The 15,014-nt window shown below is 41.5% G+C and overlaps 1 protein-coding gene across 1 annotated transcript in view; it reads right to left on the bottom strand.

The window, feature by feature from the left end:
• Window positions 1–5,675: 5,675 nt before the first annotated feature.
• PAX2 (paired box 2) overlaps window positions 5,676–15,014 on the bottom strand; it is a 90,211-nt gene continuing 80,872 nt past the window's right edge. The window contains 2 exon segments of the mRNA XM_031064117.1: window positions 5,676–13,089; window positions 14,991–15,014. The exon segment at window positions 14,991–15,014 is cut by the window's right edge and continues 7 nt beyond it. Of these exon segments, the coding sequence (XP_030919977.1) occupies window positions 12,968–13,089; window positions 14,991–15,014 (146 nt within the window). The 3' untranslated portion in view covers window positions 5,676–12,967.

The raw sequence follows: 15,014 nt of genomic DNA, 5'->3' as shown, positions 1-15,014 counted from the left end.
TTGGAGCACACGGTGTAATTTAAGTTTGTTTTGATTTATACTAAAGCCCAAAAGGAAGTTGAATGGTGAATATGTAATCTAGTTGCTAGAAGAACAGGGTGAGATTTTTCCTAATCAACCTAAACCTCAGAATTTTCAAAGAAGATCAAGTTAAGAATAAATGAATTAATTAAAGTTAAGGACTGGGTAGATAGAAATGAAAATGATGGATGGTTTTTCAGGGATTTTTAACAAAAAAATTCAAAAAAGCTAAAACTCAGTGTATAATGTGCAACTGAGTGTCCAAACACTTTTCAAAGTCTTGTAGTAAAAATACTGAACTGTACATATTTACATACCTAGCTCACATTTGAACCCTTTAGAAGAGCTGGTCACAACTGCAGAGACTGAGCCTCTGGAATATTTTCACTAAGGAGAACCCAAATAACAAAAGATTATGCAGTTCAGAATACTGGCCAGTATCTTACAGTTGTTGGGCAGTGAACCTACAAAGCAGAGTCCTGGGATGGGAATAAATCGTGGAAGGAATTCCCCTCCTGTGTGCAGCCACAAGAAAAGATACTCGTGAACAGGGGAAATGCTGGGCTCTTGATGATTCTGGGAAACCTGTGGTGTTTGGTTAGATCCTTCAGTATGAGTTACGTTTTAAAGACCTGCTTTTGGGAATCTTGGCTGAGTGTCTTCCAAAACATTGAAATGAATTAAAAACTTTATGGACATTCTTTGGCCTATTGGTGTGCTCTCTGTTAGCACTTTATTTCCACAAAACAGCCTCATAAAGTTTCTCTTTTTTTTGTCACAGTGTTTTCCAGTTCATTTGCTTAGACATTCTATGTATTACATGTATGTACTCCCCTGCCAGAAAATTATGCAGCAGGTAGAAAATCTGTATTGAAAATTTATTATCTCTTCTTTCATTTACTTTCTCAAGAATCTGTTAAAAAAAAAACCAAAAAACAAACCAATTGATGATAGTTCCCTTTGCTTTTATCCATACCTGCATAAAGAGCAGCAGGTTCCAGCTGGCAGAGCTGGTGGGATTTATGTTTTGTTCCTTTGCTGTCAATGATCAGGAGAGCAGCTCTGAATGAGTCACTTTCCCTTTCAGTTTTGTCTAGTGATAAGTAGGCTGGTGAGGACAGGAATGATGTCTTACTGTGTACAGTGCATAAGGCACAGAGTCATTGTCTCAGGATCTGTAGGTGATATTAATATGGTTCGTAGTCACAGTTTGCAATGTTCCTTTCCAAGATTGCAGCCTGTGACTATGCTACTTTGTGTATTCACTCAGTACCCTGTAACCTGCCTGCTAAAAGCTGTCTTTTAGCAGTCTGTTCAAGACCTCAGACACTGAGGTACAAATTGTATTTTGACCATATATGTGTAGTCCAGTAGGTGTGTGTATGAAGGCTAACTAGTATCACCTGGTCAATATTTTACCAGATTCATCTCACATGAAAATCTGTACTTTGTATATCCAGTTTGGCAAGTCTCACACACTCAGTAAGAATAATGACATGAGCTTTAATGTTGTAAAGAGCTTTTTTGCAGTTTGATTTTAGGCTTTTTGTCTTTTGTTTTTGAGCCTGTAATTGACACTGGATGGTAGAACTGAAAGAACTCACAACTGTTTAGGGAGGCTGAGAATTCAATCTTTTATCACATATCCTTCTTGGAGCAAAAGCACAAAACTTTGATGAGAGTTGCACAGTAACTGTGAGAAATAGTCATGTACTGTATTCTGATTTTGAGAGAACTGTTTGGCTACTGCCTTGCCAAGATAATTACAATGATTCCTGCAAACAGTGTAAGTGACATATGAAGGCAGAGCTGTTCTAAGCAAAACAAAGTAGAAAGAAAAAATGTAGGTACCTGAGATGAGGTTTGTGATGGGGTGCCTAAGAGGCAACGTAAATCCACCATCAAGCAACATCTCTGTGGAATAAAAAGTTCCTTGATTGATTTAATAGCAACCTAAAGCAAGTATGCAAAAGAGAACACTTAAAAAATAATTTAAAATCAGTTATTGGAAAGCAAAAGAAAAAATTAATAAAAATTTGCCCCCCTTTTTTGGGGCAGATACCAGAGTTCAGAATTTTTCGGTGAAAACTGGACAAGTTGAAATGTCCTATGAAGTTCTGCTCTCTCTGGGGTTTGTTCCCAGAGTATCAGCAGCTCCTAAGTGCCAGCTCCTCTCAAGTTCTGTGGAGTGAGCTATTGATCTTTGCTGCCATTTTATTCCCTCTTTTATGCCTTTATATATGAAATATTTCCTTTGAAATGCAAACAGTTTGCAAACCCCTTCTTCCCTAGCAGAGAGCTAGAAATACTTTCTCTGCTTCTTCTCAGTGCGTAACCAGATAGGCACAGTGGCACAGCAGCCTTGGAAAGGGGTTTGGAATATGTCCTGTCTCTCCTCTATGGTATTGTGGCTTAGTTCCCAGAGCCCCAGGGATATAGTATGTCATATTTACTGCTCCTTTTAGCCACCAGAAAACCTGCAGTTTAAGAAATCAAAGTGCTTGCTTAAGATGTGAAAAAAGCATTTTCAGAACAAAAGGTGATGCCAGTTCCTTGCCTCTCACCAGTGCTATGAGGAAGAAGCCAAGCTGCAGATTGTACTGAAAGTGAGAAGGGTAAACTCCCCCTTTCTCCTTTCCCATCCCAGCCCCAACCCAGCCCCCAATAAGGCTTCATCTCTCCGGGAATCGAGTCCCTCTGAGCATGATGCTGAGCCAGAGGAGTGACAGGTGCCTCCTGATATGCCTAAATGAGAAGAACCAATCGGAGGAGCCTGCCCAGCTTTTGTTGTCATCTGGCTTTGCTCACGAAAGATGAGTTTGATTGACAGATGCATCAAGGTTCACAGTTTATTGGTTTTTGCAAAAGAGCCAGATCTGCCAATTTAGACAGGGGAGTGACACAAAACTTTCCATCTAAATGGACTAATTTTACCACAGGGAATTCCCAGGCAGAGCGCTCCAAGGCAGGCGCAGTCCTGTTTTATATTTTAACAAGGACTGAATGACAAATATAAACGACAGTTCTAGGCTGACAGAACATCAGCATTTGACACTTCACAGGGGAGCGGTGAAATAAACAATAGGCAGAGAAATTGAATTAGAATCAGATGAGAGTCAGCTAGAGAGGGAGAGGAGGGCCTGATTCTCTACCAAATCATTTTTAAAAGAGCAAACTGAATACTAAGTAGCTATAACATGCTCACATCCTGGTTGATTAGGAAATTTAACCTACTAGCATATAATACTTGCTTGATGTTAATGGGTTGCTGGACAAAGGTGGATGAGGGCGTGTACAAGGAGTTTCTGTTCATGATGTTGCAAACCCCTTCTGCTAATCTTACCCTGTTACTAATAGACTCTACCAAGTTAGAAAGCAAGAAGTATGACAGGTTGATTTAATTTCTCTCCTGTGCCCTCTGGCACATTGCCTGCAGAGTTCTGTCCAGTATTCCTGTATTCTGGCACTTAGTAAGTTTTGAGTACCCTGCTTTGTAGCTTTGGCTCAATTATTTTACTACTCTTTTTTTTTTTCTCTGGGACTTTTCAAGTTCAAACAGGCAATTCATGACATTTTAAGGAGAATGATTCTGTGCAGAGTCTGTCTGGAACATTCTGACTGTGGACTGTATAGGCCTGAGAAAAAAGGTTGGCTTAGTTGGTAGCATTAGCAAGCTATTATCCTATTTCTGCTCAGTTTTGACAGGGAGATAGGATATATAAACTTTCCTGATGGGTTAGACAGCTAACTGTTAGCTAGATGTTACTGTTAAAATTTGGGTTCCTGGATTTTATGTTCTGAGATATGAAGCATATCTAGATAAATTATTTTCAATCATTTTCAGTTAGCAAAGACTAAGAACAAAAAGCAAGCAGTAGAAGAATAGCTGCCTGTACAGTCCATCTCTGTCCATAAGCTCACCTTTCCCAGTTACATTAAAAGCATTTTCCTTAAAAATAAACTAGTGATTTTAAAATTGTACACTAAAAACTACTGGTCTTGATGTTAGAGAAAGCAGCATGAAAATAGGGGGCTTTGGGTTGATTTGCTTGATAATGATGATTTGACTTTCATATATGAGTCTGTGAAGTATATATGTGGAAGCTGCCTGATTATCTAGGCAGTGTCACCAACCATTGCTGGTGTATTAAGGACCTTCTAAATGCAGCTCTGTGATTAAGACAGAATTCTCATGGATGCTAACATATGAAAAAAAAAAGCTTATTTCTTCTGTGCAGAGGGGTTCTCTACCTGTGTGAAATTTCACCCTGTTCAGTCCATTTGAGTTTTCTGTGTAGGTTTTGTTTGTCTTCCTTTCATGGATGTTCAACAGGATGTGTTTGAAATTAGTCTCAGGTTAAAAGTCATTACAGAATCGCAGAATGTTTTGGGTTAGAAGGAACCTTAAATTTTGTCTCCCTCCAACTCGCCTGCAGTGGGCAAGGATGCCACCCTCTAGACCAGGTTTCCTCAAGCCCCATCTAGCCTGGCCTTGAACACTTCTTGGGATGGGGCATCCACAACTTCTCTGGGCAACCTGTTCTAACGTATCACCACCCTCACAGTCAAGAATTACTCCCTAAAAATCTAATCTAAATCTGTCTTCTCTGAGTTTAAAAAACAGCCAAACAAACTCTTCAAAACAGTCCCCTACAGCTTTTCTCCCAATGGTCAGAAGCCACAGAAGGTTGCAGTTTCAGAGGGTCAGCATTTGCTTGCAAATGGCAGAAAAAAGTTGGGGTGCCTGTAGTAAAGATGTTGCCTCCTTCCTGAAACTTTCTGTTCCTTAGTAAAGGGGACTGTGAAGAACAATGAAAACAGTAAGGATAGAGAAGGTCCTTTGAATGTGTGAGGGAAAGGGAGTAGTGTGGAGTAGCCAGTAGTACCTGAGCATGGAATGTGGGGTGCTGGATGTTCTCCCCAGTGTGTGTAAGAAACACGTGGGGGGTTATACCTGGGAGGGTAGGAGGAACAGAGTTTACAGAGAGTCCATGTATTCCTCATTGTGAGCAGCATCAGGGGTCAACATGCCTGGGGAAGAGCTGGCAAGGCACAGGAAGAGATCTTGAAAGAAGGGCCTGGCAAGAGACAGGGCTTGCAAGAAGCAGCCAAGGTTCACAAGAGGGGTTCTTCTGGTACATGGATAAGAACCAGTGGAAAACAGTCCTTTCCAAGCTGCTACTACAGAATGAATTTCCAGGTAGAATTTTGAACCTGAAATTATCAAATAGGCTTTGGATGGCATCTTCCACCAAAATGTCACACAGGAGAAAACACCCAAGCCTTTGATAAGCTTTGGTATCAGACCAGCCCTGTCAGCTTTGGTATCAGACCAGCCCTGTCAGCCTTGCCAGGAGTTGCTGGGCCATTTCCAGGTCTTGTGACGTTTGAGCTGCTTCCAAAAGCACTGAGCCACAAGGTCCCTGTGATGCAATGAGATGCTTCCTTTTCACTAGAAGTAAATTTCTGACTCTTACAGAGGAAGAGGCACCATCAATAATGTAGCTGTAGATGTCTTGAGAACACTGAAACTAAAAGTAAGATAAAAGTTCTTTTGTATTTATGTTATATACATGTATATAAATATACATATATACAAAATGTTGTTATATACAAATTACATTATTTCTATTGTATCTTGTGATTTTTGCCTGTACTTGGGTCATGATTTTTAAGTATGAGGTGCTGACAATACAAATATTCTTTACTTCGCTGCAGACAGTGCCTGAATCATGTAAGTTAACTGTCCTGAGGATTTTTCCAGGACAGTTTCCAGGATTTTTTCTAAAGCAGAGAAAAATTTATATACAGACTGTTTACAAGGCATATCTTCATTACCTGCTACTTTTTTAGCAAGTCGATCCTTCCCTTAATATTTTAAAGCATTTTCCTTTGGACACAAACATCATTGTATAGATTTGCTAGATTATAGTTTTCAGGATGATCTTTTTCCTTGTTCCTTTCCATTGATGTCATGTTTGCTGTTCTTCCATTTTTGCCCCTCCTCAGGTTCTTACAGTTTTTCAGTAAATTCATCTGCTACCTAAATTAATACCTTGAGATGTGTATTATCTTTTCTTGCCTACACTCATTAAAGAGTGTATTTAAAGAAGGTTGTCATCATCTCAGAATGTTCAAACTTTTCTTTATTTTTCTTGTCAGAGTAATCATAAAGAGGATTTCTTTACTTAGTGTTGTATAAACCTTCACAATATCATTTTCCTCATTAGGAGACAGACTGTGGTGCTCTTTTTAGTTTTATCACATAACATTTTCACACTGAGAAAACTCCCATTGATTATGCAGAATTATTAAAGGAACATAATACTAGTTTGAATGGTGGAAATAGCTCTTTCATGCAAGTATTTATTTTTGCAAGATATATAAGTTCTTGAAAGTTGCAAAGGTTTTTCTGTAGTTTACTGCCAGTTATGGAGACTTACACAGGAATGCCAGGGCAAAGCTCTCTGGGCTGTATTTTGTGATACAAATGAGATAATCATGCTAGTTTCTAAATCATTCTTATAAGATTATTTTACCAGGATGAATTTTGAAAATCCATTTTACATTTGTCTGACACATCTATCTGGTGATTCTTAGCCTGTCTTTCACCTCTGACAGTGAATGTACATTAATAATTTCCTTTTATTCCAATCAATTTAACATCTAGGATTCATCTATCAATTTGCTTTTTGATTCTTATCACTGAAACTTTGATAGAGAAAGAGAATTATGATGCATAAAAAGTGTCAGAATTGGGGAATCCAGTTTTATTCCAATTTTGAGTGCAAGCCTGTCCCTACATCACATCCCAGGCCTGTCTCTCGCAGACACAAACCCTGGGAACTTTAGGCCTTCAACTTCAGGAGAGTTGTCAGGCAGTTTTGCTACAGTATTGTGAAAACTGAATTGCTTTTACAGTCTGTCTGGATTTCAATGAATTGACTTTCACTTACAGAAGATGTCCTGTTGGGGGATTTTCAGCCTATGCTATTAATACTGCAAGGGAAAAATAGAAAATAAACAAAAGGCAATTTAACTCTCTGATGAGCAAAAGTATTTGATTTCATGACAGCAGTTATGGCAGGCTTGCCTTAAGATACACATGCACTGGCAGAAAATGAGGCCCACTGGCTTTCATGAGGAGTTATGAAAATATTTTATAATGACTAAAAATTGTAGGAGCAGAACTTGTTTGGCTTAGCCTGACTTTTTGCTACCTTTTTAGTCCACCTCTATGACCTTAAACTGTATAGGACTTCCTGTAGAACTAATGCTTAACTGAGGAAGAACTGACTGAATACCTCAGTATTTGGTATGTTTATAGCATACCAGAATATAATGCCCAGCTGTTTGTTAGGTGGATGATGAATAACTTGGAGAATGGGTAATTTATGACTTTACATTGGGTTTTGTTCCCCAGTTCACCTAGACAGAGTCTCCCAGCTGGGGCTATGAGGAAATGGGATTAAAGAGGGAGGAGGCTCTGGGTTTTACCCCACATCTTTCTGGTGTTGTGGCTACCCAATAGCATTTTGATTTTTCAAACGACCTGGGGGTACCTGATGTGTTATGGATCATTGGGAATCAATTGAGTGAGATCAATAGAGGAGGAAGTCCCGCTGGCAATGCACAGGAGCGTGTGGTGGCTGCTGGGGGCTCAGAGGCTGGATTGTGCTGTAGGGTGTTGCAAGCATGTGCAGTGCCGTCCATCACGCAGCGTGGTGGATGTTAACAATCATAATGTTGTTTACACGGTGCCCAGAGGGTGCCAGGTGCAACAAATGTAACTTCCCAGAGACCTCAAGGCGAATCTATTGGAGAGTGAAGTGTTGTGGGAGTGGAGGAAGAGAGAGAAAGAAGGGGAGGGAAAGAGAAACAAGCCAGAAGCCAATAAAATGACATAGAAAAAAAAATTGCTTTTATTTCTCATGTGCACAAAAAGAGAAAAGAAAAGAGTCAAACGGAACTGAAGTGATGAGGAAAAGCCAAGAGGGGCTGCAGAAGCCTAGAATGAATGTGACCCTGCACCTGGCACTGGCCCCCTCCCTCCCCGGTCTCATGTCTGGCTTAGCCTGGAGATCATCAGCAGAGCTGCTCTACAGTTACATTTGTTATCAGTTCTGTAATTGTTGTTTTGGTCCCTCCTTCCTGCTTTGCAAGTTTGCCACCATCTTGGGCTCAGCCAAGGAGCACTCTGGTATTTGTGGGTCCCTCAGAAGCCCTCACTCTCTCAGTGCCAAAGGGGGCAGCTCAGCTATGATTCTTATTTCTTTTTCCAGAGGGGTGCTTTTCCTTGGGGACAAAAGGGTAGAGTTTTTCCAACAGTTCAGCAAAAAAAAAAATCCTTTAGGAAAATGTTAATAAGCATATATAAATTTATATTCAAGAGAAGAAAGAGGTGCAGGGCTTTTTGCTTTCCTTTTCTTGTTTAACATCCTCACATTGATGTTGTGATTAATTCCAAAGTCTTACTCTGAGTTTGATTCATTGCTATTGATGGGTCAGACAGCATGCAAACTTCTCCCTGTTTCCACAGCAGGGCTCATTGCCACCAACCTTCCCCAACAGATTTACAGGCCACAAGTGTCAGCTTTACTGCATCCACCTCATGCATCCACCCCACATCCCTTTGGGCCAAAGGGATGAGAGCTTCAGAGAGCAGGACTCAAAGGTACTGCCCAGTTTTGAATGCCATGGTCCCTGTTGTTTCCAGCCAAGCACAGCATTTGAGATTTTGTGAGATTCTTCCCCCATGATCGAGTAGAGACAGAGAAGACTCAGTCTCACAACATTTCTGCTAGGTTCATTAGCTAAAGCAAACATAGCAACAGAACTAAGAACAACCTGAGAAAAAAGAAGTGAAGGGAGAGCTAAAAGGAAGAAGAATAAAGAAACAAAGAATGATTTGTGTGAAAAAGGAAAACATAGAAATATCATGGAAACATTAATTATTGTTCACAATAATGCTTAAAATTTTGATAGAATTTTCTATCCAGAATCTCAAAGCACTGAGCCGGTGCTAATTAATTCAGCTGTGCAATCCCCCTGTGAACTAGAAACTGTTGTTATTCCCATTTTACAGTGTTGGAATTGAGGTGTGTGGGGAAGCTGGAGTTGACAAAGGTTTTCTAGAGCCCCAAGGAGAACTAGGATGTTTGAGATCCCAGAAACCTGTTCTCATATCAGTAATGCTCTTCTCTCCCTGGATAGAAAAGCACATTGGGAATGAGAAATAATAAAAGAGAGGGATAGAAATTTAATGGAAAGAGAGTATGAGAAAGAAATGTGAGAAGGGTAAGAGACAGCAGAATGGAGGAGAGGTTTGTGTTATAGACTTCACTGAATTTTGCATAATGATTTCTTCCTCCAATCCTTGCTCTTTTTCCTGTAACACTAAGGAAAATAATTAAAAGCCCCCACCTATAGCAAAGCAGCTGTTGGCCTGTTGGGGAAAGGGTCCTTACAAGGTTTGGCTGTTCCCTCAAGTTCTGGATTTGTGCTGTGCTTTATTGAACACATTGTTTTGTTTTCAGTGAGCACAACGAGACTTGCACAGTACACACAGCGTGTTCCTTATCTACAGGATGAGACGAGGCTGTTTTAATAACTACCATGATGAAGATGGAGATGAACTTATATACAAGAGGAATTGCCTTCACATTACACACATTATCTTCCTACAAAGCAGCAATTGTTTTTTGCAAATAACATAATATTAAATAATTGGTAGAATTTTTGCGTTTCCTGCATAGTCCAGTCTAATGGAATCTAGATGAATATTGATGGTTTTCTTCTGCATAATATCACCACATAAATCCCCATGTCAGCTACTAGACTTGGGCTATAATACTGCTTTACAATGCATCCACCGACTGTAAATCAAAACAACCAACACAAGAAACTCTTTGGCAAATGTAATTCAGTACATTCGCATGAGGGTCTACAGATGGTGGTGGAAGAGGATTAGACTGCCCAGTCCTTTGCATAATTCTGCTTTCCTTTGTATTTTCCTGGTCAAACTACATGCTGTACTTATGAACTTTCCAGACCAATCCAATGCCTGGTGGAAATCTTCTTTTACCAGTGGAGTTAAACCAACAATAGATTTGGCCTTCCAAGGGTCAAATCAAGCCAACCATGAGTGAGACAACTAAATCCTGCTTTCAGACTCTAGCTCATGTCCTCAAGTTTAGTGAAACACCATTAGAAAAATAAGCATTTCTGAGCTTCTGGCATCTCTCAACCTGGGCCCTGGGCTGCAGGTGGCCAAGTGTGAGTTGTGACACTCCTTTTCTCTAGCTTCCTCAGGAGCTTCTTTGCTGGTCCTGGGATTTCTTGCCTGTGCACTACCTGCCAAGTGAATCTGTGTGGTGCACAAGCAGAGCAGAGGTTGTACTGAGAGACTAAAAGAGAGACCATTCTAACAGGGTTCAGCATCTATCTGGTGTCTGTGAAGGAAAACAGAAGGAGTGATGAAAGCATTTGTTTAGAAATTGAACAGAATTTTCTTCTCTCACAGAGTAAGATCAGACAACAGGTCAAATTCTGGTTGTGGTGAGTGTAACCACTCTGCTATTTGAAGCAGGTTACTCAGAGGTAAGATGTGCAGAATGACACTTTTAATAGATCAGAAGTAACCTCTTGGATTTTATTCTGTACAGGAACAGATTTTAGCTCTATATCTTCTATGTAAATGTCCCCCCAAACACCCTTATCATTTGGGCACCCCATTAAAGAAGACACAGACCTATAATCAGCTAAAGCCATGCAGAGGCTGAAAAAGTTAAGTGAAAGGGGCCTTTGGGATCAACACAGCTGTTTACTGATGGTGGATTTCATACATACAAGTTAAACTTGGAGACAGAATACCAAGTCCACTACCACATCTCCTCAGAGGCTTGGAACTTTGGATTTTATACATGATGTTGGCTGTAGTGATTGCTCCACTGTTCACTTTTATGCCCTTTGGGGGTTTTATTCTCAATCCTGTCTTTGTCCATGGACAATAGCCCATGAGTTTTATCTGAAACCTCTCTAAAACAACAAGGATCTACTTTGGCAGACTTGGTGCCCTGGGGACAGGCTATAGCTGCCTTCATGTTTTCTTTGAGTAATTTTGAGGAAGTGTCAGTGCAAGGAACAGTTTATGAGTTTGCTGACAATACAGGATAATAAGCATTTCTATTGACATTTAACCTTTGCAGAACAGTGTTTGTCCATCACTTGGGAACCAAAATGAGCAGAGAATCCCTTGAGAATCATCAGGTGAGCATTTGGGATAAGGGGTAGATATTAGGGTGCACAATACAGGATTGAAGATGAAAAGATGGGACTGTATATTGGGTCTGGCTGGTAGGATGCAAGCATATGGATTTGAATGGAGGCCTATAAATTAGTAGGTGTATGAGCAGATGGATGGGGAATCAAAGCGGGGGGCCCATATAGCAGGGCTATAATGGTTAGGAAATTAGGTTTTGGGCACAGATAATGACATGGCTCTGTCACCAGCAGTGGAGATCTGGAGAATGAGTGCTGGGCATATCTAAAATTGCAGAAGTTGGGATGCAGGTGAATTGAAGTCATCACGGGTACAGAGTTTAAGGTAAAAGGACTGAAGGCTAAGGACTAGGGAACCAAGCAATTATCCCAGCCAATCCTGAATTTGTCCATCTCAGTCTCAGCTGTCCAGAGGGCAATCAGATGGGCCCACATGAAGCCCCACACTTTCCACCACACAGCGCAGTGAGAGCGCAGCTGGGCTTGTTTTCTTTGTTTGCCAACCAGTGACATGGAAAACGTTTGTTGCCTCAGAGTGCTTTTTTTTTTGTCGACTGATGTATTTGGTAACTTTGTCAGATGTGACTTGTCCATACTGCTCCCCAGAGACAGGATTTGGGAAAGGAGGGGGGAGGAGGAGGCGACCGGGTGGAGCTGGCATCCAATCCTCTCCAATACCATCATCCCATTGTAGTGCAAAACAGAAAGGAAACAAAACCCTAGAGTGAAAGAGGAGCATCAAACGTCAGAGGAACTCTGTCTGCCATTCAGGTGGTGGGGAGAGATGGGACTTGGAGTTTTATTTTTGTAGGGTTTTTTAATTATTATTTTGGTTTTTTTGTTGGTTTTGTTTGCTTGGGTTTTTTAGAAAATTGGGGATTTTTTGTTCCTTTTTACAGACCTTCATGACAAAGCATAAAAACACAGTTATATTTATATATCTATTTATATATTTCTTCATTTCGTCGGTTTGTTTGTAAATGTTGCTCCATCCTCCTGTCTGAGCTGATTGTGTGTCACAGAAATTGTGAGTGTATGTGTGAGGTTCCTCCCAACTCTGGCCTGCAAAGTCACCACCCGTGAGGTGCAGCCAACTCTGGAGGAATCCATGCTGGAAAGTGGGGATGAGGTGCACAGAGAACCCCTCATGGGGTGCAGATCTTTACTTGGTCCTTTCTTCATTTGCCAGATGGGCCAGGTGCTGCCATCTTTGCTCTAGCCAGACTGTTCCCTCTGTCCAGGGAAACAGGGTGAGCATCACAGGTTACACACACTCAAGAGTCCACCACAGAAGAGTATATCTTTGGGGAACAGTGTTTCACAAGCGGCGTTCTCCCCTGCTTCCCTGGCCCTTCCCGCTCCCAGAAAGGGGTCCTGTAAGGCAATGGTTGCCAGCTGCATTGCTTCCCAGTGCCCCTGGAGTCCTGGAAGCTGAGGGGACTTTGCATGGCTGAGCTTTACCCAGGGGTGTTGGAGGGCTCTTGCAGGGGAAGCCACTTGGCCGCAGGCTGTTTCTGGCGCGGGTGGAGGGCAGGGGGAACAAGGGGGTCTCAGTCTCATGTGGTGAGCGCTTGGTCCGGCGCCTTCGTGGCGAAGAGGAAGGAACTGGACTGTGGGGAGGAACGGAGAAGGTCTCTTCACCCTTCCCAGGGATGGAGGGAGGTGATCAGACAGGTACAATGTGGAGGCCTAAGCTGTCACCCTGCAGTTTCATGTGGTTTCCATGGTAACTAGTGGCGGTCATAGGCAGCGGCAGCAGTGGGAGGTGCGGAGCCCCGGGATGTGGCACTATAATAATAAGGGGAACCTGAAAGTTAACACAGGAGAAGAATGGACTGGTTGAAAGGACAAAAAAAAAAAAAAAACAAAACGAAACAAAAAACAGAAACAATCAAACTAAAAAAAGAAATTAAGGACAACTGAAAACAAAAAGAAAGGTAGAAAGAAAGAAAAGCAAAAGAACCAAAAGAAGAACTTGGAGACTGAGCTTCTAATGGGATTAGGGAAAGGCAGTCAGTGGAAGCCAACTGAGGGCCATACTTCATTTGATAGATGCTATGGTGGCCTCTGGATAGGACGCCCCTCTATGGGAAGGAGATCCTTTTGCATCCTCTGACAATCAATGAATAAGCCCATGAGCATTTGTGCAGGTTTTGGCTGGGGTAGAGTTAGTTTTCTTCACAGTGGCTGGTAAGGGGCTGTGTTTTGGATTTGTGCTGAGCACAGGGTTGATAGTACAGAGATGTTTTTGCTATTGCTGAGCAGGGCTTACATCGAGCCAAGGCTTTTCTGCTTCTCCTGCTGTGACACCAGTGAGGAGTCAGGGGATGGATGGGAAGGAAGGAGACACAGGTGGGACAGATGACCTGAACTGGCCAAAGGGATATTCCAGACCAGAAAATATCCTGGTCACTATGTGAAAGCAGGGAAGGAAGGAGGAAGGAGAGATGTTTGGAATTACACTGTTTGTCTTCCCAAGTAACCATTGCGCATAATGGGGCTCTGCTCTCCTGGGGATGCCTGCCCATGAGAAGGAGTGAATTCATTCCTTGCTTCGCTTTGCTTGTGTGTGTGGCTTTTGCTTTTAAAAGTATTCTAGTTTTTATCCTTCCAATTCTCTCCGTGATCCTCCTGGTGGGAGAATGAATGAATGGCTGCATGGTGCTTGGCTGGGGCTAAACCACAACAAACACTGCAGCACGATATGCCACACCTCATCCATAGCCACAAAGAAAGTGTCAGGGCCAGATGTTCTGAGTGCACCTGACAAAGTGACTTCAAAACCAGTAGGGAAGAAATGAAACAAAATCACAGTGTTTTATTAATTGGGATTTGGGTCACAATTGGCATGAAAGCTCTTTAGATGGTTATCGAATGTGTGTTAAATAGTGATTGATTATTAAGATCACATTTACTGAAGTTTAACAGCACTGGAATAAAATGTGCATCTATTATCCAGTTGTTAAACCTCAGTAAATACATAGGTAATAACCACAACTGATTTATTTTACATATAGTAAATATCTTCCTATTCCCCTGCAAAGAAATGTTGTATTAGAGGCTAAAGTCTTATAGGAGTTTTTTTCCCTTCTGAAAAAACCATTGACTATTTCTGAGCATATCAGTGACTGGAGATGGATATATATCCCTGCAAGGGAACTCTACTGACTATTATAAATCTTGTGATGCAGCCTGTCTCCCACTCTAGACATTAGTCCAACTTGGTCCAGTAGGAAGAAATTCTGTGGGATTTAAAGATTTCGTAGGAATTGACTCTGGATTTAGCCTGAGAGAGGAGTGAAACCTTATCTGAATTTTTAACCAGGCCTTGAAAGTATGCTGGTTGTGGCCTAAGAGTAGCAGAACCTGAATTTAACTTTTTATATAATTTGTTTATATAACTGTGGATGCAGCCCATGGAGAAGCCAGAGCCAGAACTCGAGTTCTGAGCTGTCTCATGAAAGAGGAATCCGCTTCAGAACTGGTACAAAATATGCAGGAGGTATATACCCATGTCAAACTGGACTGGAAAGTGAGGGAAAAGGCCTCTCACCTGCCCAAATACTTGAAACCCCTCTTCAGAAACAAACAAACAAACAAAAAACCCAAAGAGAACAAAGAAAAGAAAACAAAGAGACAAACAGAAGGAGCGCGAGGCTGGGGGTGTGCTGTGGGAAAGAGGTACTCACTTAGTAATGCAGGGTTGCTGAACC

Source organism: Geospiza fortis, unplaced genomic scaffold, assembly GCF_000277835.1.
Source record: "Geospiza fortis unplaced genomic scaffold, GeoFor_1.0 scaffold130, whole genome shotgun sequence".
NCBI classification, from domain to species: domain Eukaryota; kingdom Metazoa; phylum Chordata; class Aves; order Passeriformes; family Thraupidae; genus Geospiza; species Geospiza fortis.
This window is presented reverse-complemented; position numbering and strand designations above follow the sequence as displayed.